The following is a 16,411-nucleotide window of genomic DNA, read 5'->3' as shown; positions in this document are numbered from 1 at the left end:
AAGAATATTTTAATTTGTTTCTTCTTTACTTTCTATGTCAAAAATAAAAAGACATAATAAAATGACACCATGCCTGTATCTGTGACTGTACTGAATTACAGATATTATGCAAAAAAATAAAATGTTTAATCATTATACTTCAAGAACAATCACATTCCCAGTTCAGCTATCAGTAGTAAAAGCTGATCCTTTTTTCATGGAAGTTTGGAACTTAATTTTATTGGAAAGGTAAGGTTTTTGTTTGTTTGTTTATTTTTATTAAATTCACTCCATGGAAAGGTCACCATCCCCAAGTCTTTGTGAAATGCGGCAGAAATGTAAACTTTATGGGTGTCTATACATATGGTCCAGGGGGGAGAGGACAGCAGGAGGTGGGTGGTTTAATTAGAGTGGTTCCTGGATAGCTGCTCTAAATAAAATGCTGCAGCATCATGTGAATTAAGCATCCTGCATTTCAAAATGGCCATGGGGAGGTGCTTTAACTAAAGCTCAGTCAATGTGACAATGAGAGATTTTGCAATAATTTTTTGCAATGTGAGATTAATCAAGTCTGCTTTGGCACGTTCCAATTGGGACAACAAGCATGTGTATAGGCACCCTATGCTCCTTTGCTCTTTGATTTAATGTAACATAAAGAGATTTTGCTCACTCTGGTATCTATATATTGAAGTTTACAATATATTTATTTTACATTATGAATTTTACTTAAACCAAACATTACTTACCTCATCTGAAATTTGACCTCCAAATGTGACCCATGTCCCTGGAAAGAATAAAATATCTTGTTACTAATAATGTTTTAAATATAAGATCACAATATAACTGTGATACTATTCCTCCTCTGTTGCGGATGATTTCCTTAATGATCAGTTACTAATAACAACTTTCTGTACTGAAATGAAGGCTTGTTTAAATGTAACTGGCCAACAAGTCAGACAGTCTGTGCCGTCATTTCTTATGAAGATATGTTATAAAAAGATAGGACATTCTTCCTTTTGATTTAAATGGAAGGTCTAAATGAAAAGAGTGCATTGCCTATGTTGCTCTTGAAATTAGGTATAGCTAAATCAGCTTGAAAATGGCCTTAAACTGAGACAATCTGATGTTGAGCTCAACTGAAGGTGTTTCTTGAGGATAATAGGTTTGTTTCCCTGATTCCCAACATGGCCAGAGTTTCATTTTCCATCCTTCAATGGGATTCCTCTCGTGTCACCTCTCTAGGGCTCCGCCAAGTTCCATTTGCCAAGTCTCACTGCAAGGCTACGCAGAACTCTGCTTTTACTGCGATCGTAACCCTCATTTCCTCCTGCTCCTTTATTCACTGGGGCACATCCACCACTCCAGTAAAGTTACATAGCTCCACTAGAGCTCTGACAGTTTACACCAGCTGAAGACTTGGCATGTTTACTCTCTCTAAGTTTCCTGCCTAGCAACTGTCTTTGCATCCATTCTCTAGGCACATTTTTGTGCTTTCAACCGCTCCACCTCTTCTGTTCAGAATAATTTTCAAGCAGGGTTGTTTCCTGCTAGTTGTGGAACAGTTCAGGAAGCTTATGTGATTTCTGGACGCATTTTTAATCCTCTGATCAAAAAAACCCAACCCTGCATGCCTCTCTCTGTAGTGCTTTTGGTTACTTCCTCTCTTTCTTTGTCAAGTGTTTCTTTTATATAAATTACCCTACGATAGAAGACACAAATATTACAGGGGTGAAAAAGCAAACTGCAGAGTGAACTGGTGTTTGAAGAGTAATAAGGACCAAAATCATTGAGAGGAAATTAAATACTAGTTCCAAGGAGTGCTCAGAGCAATTGGTTTGGAACCATAGTCTGTCAGAGCGCACCATTCCACTGAAATCAAAACCTACTCTACCAGAACCTAATTTTGGAAGAAAACTGGGGGGAAAAAGTTCTTGACATTTCAACCATCCCATGTTGACTTTTTGGGAATAAAAAGCCGTAAGAAGTCTTTTAGTTACATTTTAATATTTTACATTATATAATAAAAGAAAATGAATTCAACATTGAAACGAGAGCATATTGCTTTTGTTGGAAATTAAAAATTTTAATTATTTTGGGATTTTCTTTTATGGAGAATTTTGAAGTCTGATTTTCATCATGATTCAGAAAGAAGTTCCGTTTCGCAATCGTCTCAAAATAAAATTTCCTCATCTATCCTTTGCCCAGTAAAGCTTTCACACACAGCTTTTCATCTGGGAGGACAAAAAAAAGTGATACAAGGGCAGAACCAGGTATAATAGGGAAAGCGGAGAGTTGTGCAGCACTGCCATAAGTAGGGGTGGGCTAGTGTGGTTTTGGATTTAGAAAGCATGCCAGAATGGTGGTCCCATGGGAACCTGCAATAATGCATTACCAGCTCATGTAGAGGGAGGTAAGACTGTCTGGTACTTGTCACCTTCTCACACATCTCTGCCTAGGGGCCAAAATTCCTAACTATGCCTCCGCTGAGCAGAACAAATGTTTTGCTCCTTGCTAACTGAAAAATCAGAAAGAGTCCATGTACACTGTCACAACAAGTCCAAAATAAATTATTTAATTGTGTCTGCGTAGCATTAATGGTTTATAATCCTTTACCAAGGAAGAGTCAAAAGTACACAGTCAACTGAAGAACCTATACTATATTCACTGGATTTGGTTGATCCAGTGAGACTGTTACTACTATCCAAGCTAAGTTAAAACTATCTCAGTTATCTCTACTCTATATTTTTCCGACTGCAAGGTAGACATAGCCTGAAAAGCAGCTGCAATGATAGCCTATTGGGATTAGACATTTACTAGGAAAAAAAACTTTGTTTCTTGGCAATCACTGTCTTTACTGTCCTGTGAGAATGTGCTGCAGTTGCAAATGTGAGCATTGAGATTTAACTGTTTATTGAGCCACAAAATTTATGGTACCATCACTTAAAAGGTTGTTTCAGGGAGCTAAGATGTTTTGTTTTCTAATTTAGAGGATGCAAGTAAAAAGAAAATGGTAGGTTATGTGGGAAGAATACAAGTCCCACACTCTATATTTTAATTAACTAAGTACATGCTTTGACAGTCTTTTCTTCTGTCTTATATGTCAAAACCTACAAAACATTCAATAAAAAGAACCCATATAAATTTATCTTTTGCTCCTTATTGCTTACTTGCCATATTACTTTTATTTACAACAGTTATTTTGAAGACATTTGAGAAACATATTTTTGCCATTTGCAAACTTATTTGCTGCCATACAGAGACCATATAGCTATAATCTTTTACAGTGCACTTCCTGGCTAAATTGTGCCAGCCCACATTGCATCCATGACAAGAAAAAATACTTAGGGCTAGTATCTATAAGATCCCCAAGGAACATGCCATAGCTAGAATGAATTACACTGCATCTGGAAGTCAAGTGTGTAAAAAACCTGCTTATACATAACACAGCATGTTCTGCATGCAACTACATAGAGTGGGACCTTGCAAATCCAAATAAAATGCATTGGGAGCAATAGGTTTACTGACATGAGTAAAAGCATTACAGAGATGGTTGTAAAGCTTGAAAATTGTGTTGGCCTCATTAAAAAAAGACAGAATAGGAAGATGATGTAAATGTCAGAGGTCAGGGGAAATTTTGATACTTTGAAGGGTTTGTTTGGTATTTGCCTGCCTGCTTTCTGTTTTACCGAGTGGAGAATGTGGGTTAGGTACAAATACCCAACACACAGAAAAATGCTTAGGTAAGTGTATGTCTGCTAGTCAATTTATGGCTATTAAATGTGGATGTCTCTATGGTAGAAACTCTTTTGGCATTAATTTTTGACTGGTTAGTTGAATACTACCACAATCAAAATACATATATGTAACATTAACGCAATTCTTGGGAAAGTCTTGATTCGGTTAAGGAAGACGCAGAAAAAGAAAGGGTAGTAACTACTAACATCTCAAACCTCTGAACTGCTTCAAGCAGCTGCTGTTCAGAAAAATCAGTCAGCTGAAGAAACTTTGGCAAGAAAAATGGCTTGAATCTCTCTGTGCATTATCTTATTTTTAAACACGAGTCCTGCTACTTTTAGAGGTTTCCTTGTGTGCTTACAGCATATTTAAGCAGGAGAACCGTGTGTGCTGGCATGGGGCCAGGTGGTTGTCTCTCTGTAGGATGTCAATACTTATAAAGTAATAATTCTGAAAGAGCTCTGTCACTTTGAAGAACTTGGAGACTTTCCATTCCTCAAAAAGCAGGCTGTTTCCTGGGAGAGTTTAGAGTGCATTATTAGGGATCAAAAAGCAGGGAGACAAAGTGACCTATGCCTCAGTCCCTGAGGGGGGCATGTGTGGGGTAACCAGTAAAAAGACCTACATTTCCCCTCATTAGTGGCTATAGTAGCAGTGAGATCCTTTTCACCTTTGCTCTGTTATTAAGACAGGCTAAATAGCTGTGATTGATCATTTTTTGGTAAAAGGAGAACACTCCCTAGTTCATATACTCTTGCACTGTTACATGGCTAGTGCTGATAGGGATCCAAATCAGTCTGGTAATATTTACCCGATTTGGTGCTACCACCCCACTTTGCCAATTGTTATTCCAGCTGCTAGAAACAATAGTGTATGTGTTTATCTTCAGCTAGTTTCATCTCCACCCCAGGATTAATTCTAGTAATGATCTCAGTTCTTCCAATACAAACCCAAAACACAACTATGGTCTCTAATGGAGTTTCCTGTGAGATTAACACTTGGGCAGCTGAAATTAGAATGTGTCCAGTGTACTTCTCTGCTGTTTTGTCAGAAAACAATTTATTATTTCTGGTAATAGATTGGTAATAGATAGATAAACTTACTTTTGGGAATAGATTCTTCAGTCAGGTCTGTTATCCCTGTTCTTCAGCTCTCAGCTCTGCTACCTCTTCCCCTTCTATTTCTTCCTGCTGTCTCCCTTTCCCATCCTGACTCACCTCTTGTCCTTTTCCTCTAGTTGTTCTCTTGCATTGGTCAAGCCTGCCTGAAGCTGTACAATCAATGGACTTCTAAGGAACACTCAAGTCTTTAGTAAATTCTGCTTTGCAGGAGGTTGTGAACACAAGGCAGATAGGGACTGAATGTAGCAGAACTTCTTAGGATGCCTGCCTTATCATTGCTCCCTCTGTTACTGTGTGTTCTACTTGTACTACAGGCTGCAAATCTCTGAAGGCACTGCAGCTCACCAGATATACTGGTGAGTTATGCCTTGAGGACCACTGCTCCAATGGCAGAACAAAATGGAAACGTGTGCTGGATCAAATGTAGCGGGGACTGGATTTTCAAGTTTATTTTTCATACTTTCCAATTTGCATAGTTCTTTTGCAAGTTTAAACATCCCCAAAAAATCTCATGCCCAGTACAGAATTGTATCCCAAAATGAAGGCATGATGTCAGCATTCCCAAGGCAATGATGTTCTCATCTGGTTATGTAGTCAGAGACTGTGGATGGTTGACACAGAATGTGGATGGAATGAGAAACAATACTCGGTTGCTGGAACAGGAATTCAAAGGGATGTTTCTACCCTAGAATTTCCTAGTGCTGTTACCATAAAAAGTCCCACTCCTGCTACCAGCATGAGTACTTGCTTAGACTGTAAATTCTTCAGAACCGGGAGATCTTTAATATCTGTCTGTACTCCAAGCACTGTAAAGTACCTATCATCATGGTACCATATTAAAAATAATATGAGTGCAGACCAGGTGTCAGTAGCCAATGCATTTTAACTGTCTGGCTGTTTCAATTTTTCTTCTCTGAAGAGGGTTATGGTAACTAAAATGTCAGTAACTGCCAAGAGACTTGGCTACATTTATGTAGACTATTATTACCACGGCTAAAAATGCAACGGTGCAATCTTTTACCAAACAAAATTCAGTATGGAGAGTAAAGGAAAATTGTTTAACCTCTGTTCCAACCAGAAGATTTTTAATATGGTATGGAGTGAACCAAGGACTGCTAAGAAAGGACGAGGACTAGAGCATGGTGTCAAAAGTGATTTAACACTGTTTGGTTGTATCCAGATACAGCACAGAAGCCTGGGTCCAATCCTACCAGAACTAAGAGATAGGATATACTGCATTAACTTTGCACATGCCACTCTTGCTAGTAAATATCTTTTAGAATAAACCTCAAATAGGTTGGGTTGGCTGGCATAGAATATAACTAATAATGTATTTGAACTCTTTTAAACCCTTCACTTCTTTACACGATAGCTGTGCTTGTACATCTACCATTAGTATATAGCATAGCATAACACACATGCACACAATTCTTCTCTGCAGTATGCTAGATGTTAATGTTCAAAAAGGACAAATAAATAGCATACTATATCAGTGATTAAAATGAATTTCCACATTACAGAAATCTGTCATTAAGTTTAAGTCACAAGTGCCTGATTCCTGCCTGCTTCCAAGAAGTTCATTTGGGTTAGGGAGCCTGAATTGATTCAACCTTTGCAGGTTAGTCTAACCTGCCTAGATTGAACCAATTTGCAAGTGAATAAACAGTCATGAAATGCAGGCAGAGGCCTGAAGTAGCTCAGGCCAGAAGCTGGGGCATGCTAAAGCGCACCCTTGGCTGCAGGGAAGCCGTGCTGAGGGGCTGTGGCCAGCCCCAGCAGCAGCTTGGCGTGAACTGGCCAGAAAGGGGTTTAATTCGCCCCTCCCTGTCCAATCGGTTCGGACTTGGGTCCACTGGGCGCTCCCCCCTCGTTGCTGCAGCAGCGGAGTCAGGGCATAGCCAAACACCAGCTGACATTAACCCCTATGGTGGGAGGCAGGGAAGGGGTTATTCCCCCCTCTACCCTCATTGCCCCTGGGGGACCGCAGCAGGGTCAGCTACCCCGACTGCCACCACTGCAGCCTGCCTGGGGCCGAGTGGGGCCAAGAAGCAAGATAAGCCTTATCCTGCCCCCTCTGCCAGATGCCAGAGGGAGAAGGTAACCCCTTCTCCCTGCCCCATGTCTAAGGGACCCTGTTGGCCAGGCTCTGGTTGGGCCCCTGCCCTGCTGCTGGAGCAGTGAGGGGGCAGGGCCCTGATGGGGCAGCAGCCCCTACCAGTGAGTCTGGGGATCGCAAGCCTCTTCCTTATGGGGGGCCGTGACCCGTGGTCAGAGCTGCTGTGGACTGCAGCGAGTGGCGGCACCAGGGCTTGGAGGGGGCCATCGCATCTCAAGCTGCCCCAGCTCCGCTGCCGTTGCTGCTGCTCATATTGCACAGTCTGTGGCAGCTTTCCCTACCCAGCAGCAATTATTTCCCCCCTCCTTCAGGCATCTGAGTGAGTAGTGGTGGTGGAGGTTGGGGCAAGCAGACCCTGCTGTGGTCCTCCGGAGAAATAATCCCCCCTCCCTGCCCAGTGGCCTAAGAGGCCATACCAGCCAACCTCTGGCCCTGTCCCCGCCCCTGGAGCAGTCAGGGGGGAGTGACCCTGATGGGAGCTGCGGCCCCTGTCATGTTGTTCCAGAGTGTGAGCCTCTTCTTGGCAGCGAGGTCATGCTTCTGGTGGGGAAAGCTGCCGCAGACTGCATAAGGCAAGCAGCAGCAACAATGGTGCTGGGGGGAGAGGGGTTGAGGAACGATTAACCCCTCCAAGACCCTGTGCCACCATCTGCCACAGTCCAAGGGAGATCTGACCCGCTGCACGCAGCCCCGCACTGGGAAGAGGCTCATGCTCCTCGGACACATGGCAGGGGCTGCTGCCCCATCAGGGCCCTGCCCCTTTGCCACTTCAGTGGCAGGGTGGGGGCCTGACCGAAGGCTGGTCAACAGGGCTCCTTAGGTGCGGGGTTAGGGAGGGGAGTTATTCCCCGCTCCCTCCAGCATCTGGCAGAGGATACAGGACAGGGCTTATCTTGCCTCTGGGCCCCAGACAGGGAGTGAGTAGCTGTGGTGGCGGTGGTAGTGGTCGGGGCTGGCAGAGCCTGCTGCAGTCCCCTGAGGGCAGTGGGGATGGAAGGGGGAATAACCCTCCCTTGCTTCCCCCCACCTAAGGGGCCATGCCAGCTGGCATTGCAGCAGCAAGGAGGGAGCACCCACCAGACTCCGGCTTGGTGCTGTGGGACAGGGAGGGGGGAATTCAACCCCCTTCCTGGCCAGTTCATTCCAGGCTGCCTCCTCGGGCTGGCCATGCTCCTGATGCTGGAGCAGCCAGTGGAGAAATGCACATTGTGCCAGTGGGAGAGGGCAGGGATGGGGAGAATGAGACTCTTCTCTGCTCTCTTGTGGGACAAGCATCTGGCCAGTCCCCTGTCCCTGCCTGTTTGCCTGTCCCTGCTCGGTCTAGGGTGCAGAGGGGTGGGGCCAGCCCTGCTCCGCTGGAGCAGAAAGCCCAGCCCAGAGAGCATGCCGGGATGCTGGGTGACTCTGGTTTAACTTAGACCAGGAAGGGGTCTGGAACAGAAATTGCATAAACTGGTTTGAGCTCAATCAGTTACTTCTGATACTACATTCAACCAAATTTATCTCAGACCAATTTTGGCCATTTTCAAACTGGTTATATGCACTGAACTTATGTTTTGTTATGGGTTTAAACCAGTTTCTGATCACTTAAACCGGTTTATGCATAATGTCTGTCCCTAGCCTTGGAGTTACAATTTAAATATCCAAAGAAGACTGCAAGGCTGAGGCCAAACCTGCCAATAGTGCATGATAAAACAGCAGAGTCTAATATGTATAAACAGAGAATAAATGAACTGGAAGGTGGGGCAACTGGTAACAAGACCTACCTTTCCTCTCAGCGGCCATTGTGGCCCATAGCAGTGGGATCCTTTCTAGGGCTGTGCTGATTCAATTTGGAGGAGATTTGGTCCAATTCAGTGGCCAAATCTCCAAATCCAAATCAAATCAGGAGACCAATTAAAAGGTTTGAATCGATTCAGAAAAGATTTGGAGAGCTTCAGCGATTCGGGTAGTTCCTGCTCACTGCAGCAGGGAGCTGGACCCAGACTCCACACTGGTAAGTAGGGGGTGGGGGAGGGGACCATGGGTGGACCCCTGCCAGACCCCTTCCCCTGCCTTCTCCCTTGAGCACTCCCCGACCCCTGTCCGCTCTCCCAGCCCCCACAATGGTGGCCCCAGCTCCCGGCTCTTTAAAATAAGCCCATACTCACTGGCTGCTGCCAGGCAGGGGAGCAATCCCCACGCCACATGGAGGGCTCTGCTATGAGTCTCCTGCCCACTGTATGAGCCCCCTATGCCTGCCCCACCTGCCCTAGCTCTTGGCCCTTATTTTTTTTTAAAGCCCTCACTCACCGGCTGCTGAAGCAGCCTTGGGGCTTCTGGGGGCTCGTGGCAGAGCCCCCCACACAGTGCGGGGCAGTAGGGGGCAGTGGGGATAGCGCCCCCTCGCCCCCCCAGCGCAGGAGCTAGTGAGTTGGGGCTTTTTTTTTTTCCTTTTTTTTTTTTTTTTTTTTTAAAAGGGCCAGGGTCTGGGACAGCAGGCGGAGGCCAGGGGGCTCACGGCAGAGCCCCCCACATGACATGGGGCAGCGAGGATTCCCCCCCCCCACCTGTCTGGGGAAGGAGGGCTCTTGTGAGGAGTGCTCCTTTTCTTTCACTACATGCAGCAGTTCCTTTTGGCTGGCTCTGGGGATTTTCCTACAGACTACACTTGTAGAAGGATCTGAAAACATATACACTTGGTTGGTCCATGAAACTGAAGCAGTACTCACTATGCTTTTTCCTGTGTAACTTTAAAAAAAAATACTTTAAATTAAGTTTAAGTTGCAGTCTTATTCCCCAGAACAAATACTTTAAGTCTCTCATGGTTAGATAATGACAGAGGAAGGAAGGTACTGAGGAGAGAAGATTGATAGCTGCTGATAGAAATTGACCTTTTTCTGCAATTTTTTCTTTATATAAAAATATTTTTGTGACATTTTCTAGTTAGGTATGAAAATTTGCCCCCTTCCCTCAACATAAGATTTTTTGCTGATTTTAAATCCTTTTGTTGGGCCCTGGGATATAGAATAATAGGAAAGTAGGGCTGGTAGGGACCTAACAGGGTCATCTATTCCAGACCTCTGCTAAAGGCAGGATCATCCCTGACTGAACCATCCCAGGCAAGTGTCCATCTAACCCGGGGTGGGCAAAATGCAGCCCGTGGGCCAGATATGGCCTGCCAGGCCATTCTATCTGGCCCACAGGGCCCCTAAAAATTTTAGAAAATTAATAATTATCTGCCTCAGCTGCCTGTCATGCAGCCCTCAATGGCTTGCCAAAACTCAGTAAGCAGCCCTCCACCCGAAATAATTGCCCACCCCTGATTTAACCTGTTCTTAAATAACCAAGGATGGAGAATCCAAAACTTCTCTAGGTAGCCTGTTCCAATACTTGACCATCCCCATAGTCAAGACGTTCTTCCTAATCTCCAACCTAAATTTCCACTGCTGCAGCCTGAGTCCATTGCTCTTAGTCCTATCCACCATGGCCACAGAGAAAAGCCCATATCCATTCTCGTTATAATTGCCCTTCCGGTATTTGAAGACTGCTATCAAATCCCTTTTAGTCTTCTTTTCTCCAGACTTAATAGCACTTGATTTTTCAGCCTTTCCTTACAAGTCATGCTTCCCAAGCCTCAAATCAAATGTGGATTCAACTCCTAGTTCTGCCTCAGTCCTCCAGGGTGATACTGTACATGTCACTTATTTCTCCGTGCCTCAGTTCTCCATTCAGAAAATGGGGAAAATAAGACTCTTGCTGGCTCTTTACCTGTCTTGCTTATTTATATTCTAAACCCTTCAGGAGATGGACTCTCTCTTCCTCTCTCTTTGTACAGTGCTGAGCCAGGGGGGCCCTAATATCAAACAATAAAAGCTAGAGGAGAAAATCAGCTTTATTAAATTATTAACTCCCCTGCATCTCTTTATAAAGAGGAAAATTCAGAATGGGAACAGATTTCAATGTCAATGCTGCACATGGACAATCATTATGAAAAGGGCAGCGAGTTAAGAATGCTTTTCTAATAAAAAAATACCCGCAGGCATCCTTGCAAATAACCTTCATACCATTTAGTCTCAGTATGATTTACAGTATAGATATGCATGCAGGTCTCAACTACAGGTAAGATGAAAAGGAGGTATTTATATACTTCATGGAGTACAGATCTTCCTCTGAATTTAGACAATCATGAATCTGTAATACAGAACATGCTCCACTGAGGAAAGAAGAAAATACTACAGAAGCAAAATTCTCAAATGTTTAGACATATGGAGATTAGCATGAATGTTGGAAATGTTTCATCTGCACAATCCTGTTGGGCACAGGCTCTCTCTGAACGATGTCTGCTGTTTACTTTGAAAATGGCCAATTGCTTTAGGGTAAATTCACAGTAGTACAGTAGAAATATGATAATTTCTGGTAGTTGTAACACTCCAGTTATATAGCTTCATAATAATCAGAAATAATATGTTAGTTAAGTGGTCTTAAATGAGTCCTTGATAAATGAGAGTGCAAAAAAGTCACTCAGGACACAATTCAGCCAATGGGGTTGTAAAAATTAGCCAGTGAGCGACAACTACCTCCAGAGGCAGACAAAGAATCAGTATTTTGCTTTTTAAAAATGGTAAATCTGGTAAATCTGTGTAAGTTGACAAAATTGGACTGAATTTCCCTCTACCTTGTCTCACCACTATTCTTTGTATAGTCTATTCCAGCAGCGAGGACCACCTGTATGAAATGGACTCCATGTGGGCCCAGGAATTTTGCCATACAATTCAGACTGCAAAATAAAAGCCTTGGATTGTAAGTACAGGACACAGACCATCTTTTCCTAGGTGTTTCCACAGAACAACTCAATGTACCACGAGTGACTGGTGCCTCCTGAATCTGGGGGAGAGGCACCCGCAGAAGCCGCCAATGGCAGTGGCCTTCTCGGAGGGGCACCAGCCCTACCGATAGCATCATTTGGGGGGCACTGGCCCCGTCGACCATTGTGGGGGGCACTGGCCTCATCAGGGTGGAATGTGCACCCCCTACTAGTCGCCTATGATGTACCATACAGTCTTAGATACTCATGAATCCTAGAGCAATGAAAACAAATACTAAAAGTAAATGATTCCCCTTCTGAGAAGTATGCCTGAGAAAAAAGGCACCCTGGATGATTCATCAGAAAAGTAGAGACTGTTGCACAGTGTACGGATGAGACAGGCTTCATAATGTCGCACACACAAAATAGTTTGGGGGGGCGGGGTCAGGAGGTGACTGGGAAAACTGGAGATGGAAAATGGCATATGGGATTTCATTTTAATGAAGAAGAGGGAAAACTTAAAGAATCCATAAGCTGAGCTAATGGTCTTCAAGAATAAAAAAGCAAAGGCAGAAATATGTGTCTGCTGTGCTCTTTTTTAAGACTATAACCAGTTACCTTTTCAAGCCTAGCTAACTAAAGACAGACACTCAACTTGGTGCTGAGACATTTGTTTATATGTCTTGACTAGAGCTGCTGAAGCTTCAGCTGGCTTCAAATGTTTAGTGGTATCTAGATTTAAGCATAGCTCTGGCATCCAGGTTTGAAAACTAGCTCAAGACCATCTGTATCCTATTTGCAGCTGGAGAAATTTTCAAGGGCATAAAGAGTATAAGTGGCTAACTGCTGCTTGTGCTTTCAAAAGGGCTCCTCAGCATCTTTAATGCTAAATTAAATCAGTGTTTGTACAAAGCCAGGCACAGAGAAAACTTGACAGGTTTAGAGAGGGAAATGGGAGTTATGAAATGTAACGAACAGAACACAGTTTTTTGGTGAGAGAGAACTTTCCAAATATTAGATATAAAAGAAAAATTCTGCAGTCCCTAAAAATAGTGAAAATCCATTGAGGTTAAATGAAGAACAACATTTGTCCCAACATACATAAGCATGAGCATTGGTTGAACTTATTAAAATGTAAGAACTGAAAGTTAGATGCCAAAATCTATGTTTGGGCACCTAAATATAACTTTATTTTAAAAAATGCTCTCACTGAAATCAAAGGAAGCAGCATGTGCTCAGCACTTCTGAATATCAGGTCAACTATCTCAGATCCTAAGTGTAAGTACCTTTTTCTGAAATTTTGGGAAAAAGGGTATTCTATGTATGTGCATACAACATTTGTGAGACCAACCCTGCCTATGGGAAGCATGTAGTTACCTACAAGCTGAATACCTCCCTAATCAATGCCTCCTGGCCATCTGGACCATAAAACTTTCAGTAGTCTTAATAAGGTGCTGCTATCCCAGTTTCTATTATAGGGTCTAGTGTTCCTTTCAGTGCATCACCACAAAACTTTCATTTAGCTCAAAGGAATACTTGCTCCACTCCACACACCAGAACCTGGGCAATTACACACAGTGGCTAGTCTCAGAGTAACAAGGACCTTTTAGACCCTTGTGGCAACAAGTGCAACAGCATCATATGAAACGGACTCGGACAATTTGTTCCTTTCTTGAGTGGCATAGAAAACAATTTTGCAAATAGTTATACCTAGTGGGGTGAGGAAGGGAAGACAGGGAGATATTAATTATTTTTGGAATCCTGGAGCATTAACTCCCATTGGGACATCATTGGAATGCCAACAAGTTTCACCTGTCTGTCACACAAAAAACTTATGTCCAACTTTGGACTACAAGAAGAAACTGCTGTGGAATACAAAATAAGAAAACTAGTTGGAGAAATTACAAACACAGCAGCATAGCAATATATGTTATGTTGCTATAAATGAATTGCTCCCTGCAGAAATGAAAGCCTCATTTGGGTGTTTCAAACCAATGGATGTCAGATTAAGGATGACTCACAATCTCAGCGAGCAGCTGTATTTCTGAAAAAACAAAATACAATGAAAAGGTTTTTAAAAAATTGTATTTTTCCTACAGCTTTTCCCTTACCAATTAGCCACTGTTGATTATCTTCCTCTTAGCTGTACATCTTTCCAATGTAGTAGGAAAAAAAGTCTTACTTAATGTGAGCACCAATGTTTGAAAATTCCCCTTAATCATCATTTTGAAATAAGTGATGCATCAATGCAGCACTTTCAAATAAGACTATGGACAGGCATTCAGCTGCAGTGCTAAGAATTTCCAGGAAATATGTAATGCTGGAAAAAATATCTCAAGAAGGGGGTGGTGTACAGGTGTTTCAGATCCCTACCTGGAGAGCTACACAGATGCCTTGGAGGCAAGCTCTCCAGCCAGGGGGCTATAAGAAGGCTGCTTCTGGGGTGCCCCCACTCCTAAGGGAGCCAGATCATTGACAGCTTGCCCACCCCTTCCAACTTGGAGAGGGGGGCAGGCTGTCAAGGAATAGCTAAGGAGCAGTTGCTAAGGACAGCACCTTGCCTTGCAATAGTGCAAGGGGGAAGGAGAACTGCTCCTCTCTTCCCTACCAGTCCCTTGGGAAGCTTGGGACTGTTAAAGGGGAGGTAGGAATCGATTCTCACAGGGCTCCCTGACAGCTTGCCACTGGTAGGCTATCTGGGAGCCAGCCACTGCCCTTCCCTCCCTCCTAGGGACTCCCGTTGTGTCATGTGGAACTGAACAGGTGCAACTCATAGCACTAGAAAACGGTGAAGTTGCTGTTTGAAGAGCTAACTGTTTGTGGTGGAATTACTCTGCTTTTTTTCTATGATCAACTGCTCGAGTGCCTGTGCACGCACAGTTTGTGCTGAGAATGCAATTTTCCCAACACAAATGTAGCACTGGTCCATTCCCATAAGGTTCAGTCCTTCCCCCTTATTTGCCTGAATAACACTGTCATACAAACACCACCACTACCTCATGCAGGCAGGTCTGGTGTAAATCAGAGTGCAAAGTCAGTGGCATTACTCCATCTTTGCACTGGAGTATGGCAACTAAGAAACTGGCTATAAAAACCAAGGTGGGGTGGATAGCAATTTTAAGACTAAAGAAAAGCACATAACCTTAAAGATTAATACTACCAGTTCAAGCACAGGATTTTTCTTTGGGCCATGGGAAAAAAAAATAGAATATGGTCATTTCAACTGATCATTGAACCATAGATTCATCATAATCATAATCCTGTTCATCCTACATCCTCAGCCCAGAGACAATCCTGTGACTGTAATGTCACCACTCATTTTGTCTCCAGACCCCATCACTGAATCAAAAGTAAAATCTATTCCATGTCCACATGGTATCTACTAGTGGGGAAGCCTTGCCCCTACTTTGAAAACGATAAAAAAATAAGGCTGAGTGCTGACCCTTTGGTTGCTTCATTGCATCTGGGCCATTTGCTGCATATTTTCATCAACTAAAGCCTCAACATATTTTCTTCTTCTTTTAATGTGCTAATGTTCACCTTGCTTGCTGAATAATTTTAAACTGGAGGATGGAAAAAAAAAATAGGGAGGAGGAAAATGCATGCTATTAAAAGGAGACCTCCAAAGCTAGTGAAAGCAGAGTCCAGCTTTGACTTTTGTACTGAAGGGGCAGAAGACAAGCAGCTAAAAACATAGATTTAACATTTTTAAAAGAGTGTCTGCTTCCCCTCTGGGACACCCCTTCAAATTTCTGCCTTATTCTATGAACCAGAAATGCTATGGATTTCACTCATGTAGATATACCAGTAGAATCCAGTGAGTGCATTTTTTTTTATATTAAATGTTATTTCTGTGCTGGATTCCTCCAACATCAGTCTAATCACGTGGATCATTCAACATTAACCTTGATTCTGTTCCCATCTTTTCAGATGCTGTAGAACTATTCTGTGGCCAAACTGTGAACAGCTCTCCTCTGAGGAGTTGTTGCGAGTAGAGAATATGCAGGCACCGTTCACTGTGTCAGCGCCTGCATATGCCCCATCTCTCTCAACAATGGCTACTAAATACCCCAATTTGGTCTTCTGTGAAGGAGGCAAATAGGATTTGTCTAGGATTTCATAGCTTCTCAAGTCACTCATAATAAAGGAAATGACACTGGAGGATTTTGCAGATGGATTGGTTCCAGCACTTGAATGGTACACATGAAAATGGAAAGATAAGCAAAGCGGCTTATTTATATTTATATACATAAAATATGCATATATTTTTACTGTAAATTTGAGCCCACACTCAAATTGACCTTTTTAACTACTTTTAAGCAGTCTTAATTTGTAATATTACCTCATAGGAAAAAATCAGAGAAGTGACCCTAAGAAGAAATTGATTCATGCACAGATTTTTGTGGCATAATTTCTCTGTGGAAACTGCCTGTTGTGGAAGCAGTTCTTTTGTTCCTTTCTGTGAGCTGGACTGATTTACGTTTTCAAGATGATTGTTTTCATTTCATTATTTATTTCCTCAGATGTTGAACTAATCATCTTTGTGGGGTTTCCTCAACATTTCTTAAAAACCAGACAGTTTCTATAGTAAGAGAAATTTGGCTTTGACTATCTGTTGAGAAAGAAAGAGTGGTCTTTTTCTCTTGCACAGCATTTTGGCGAGAATGATGACCT

At 43.0% G+C, this 16,411-nt stretch overlaps 1 protein-coding gene across 3 annotated transcripts in view; it reads right to left on the bottom strand.

Annotated features, from left to right (window-relative positions):
* KCNAB1 (potassium voltage-gated channel subfamily A regulatory beta subunit 1) overlaps nt 1–16,411 on the bottom strand; it is a 323,343-nt gene that overhangs the window by 76,870 nt on the left and 230,062 nt on the right. For all 3 annotated transcript variants that reach the window (XM_006275535.3, XM_006275536.3, XM_059731061.1), the window contains one exon: nt 726–763. In XM_006275535.3, the coding sequence (XP_006275597.1) occupies nt 726–763 (38 nt within the window). The remainder of the gene's footprint in view (nt 1–725; nt 764–16,411) is intronic.

The sequence above is a fragment of the Alligator mississippiensis genome, chromosome 7 (genome assembly GCF_030867095.1).
Source record: "Alligator mississippiensis isolate rAllMis1 chromosome 7, rAllMis1, whole genome shotgun sequence".
Lineage (NCBI taxonomy): Eukaryota > Metazoa > Chordata > Crocodylia > Alligatoridae > Alligator > Alligator mississippiensis.
This window is presented reverse-complemented; position numbering and strand designations above follow the sequence as displayed.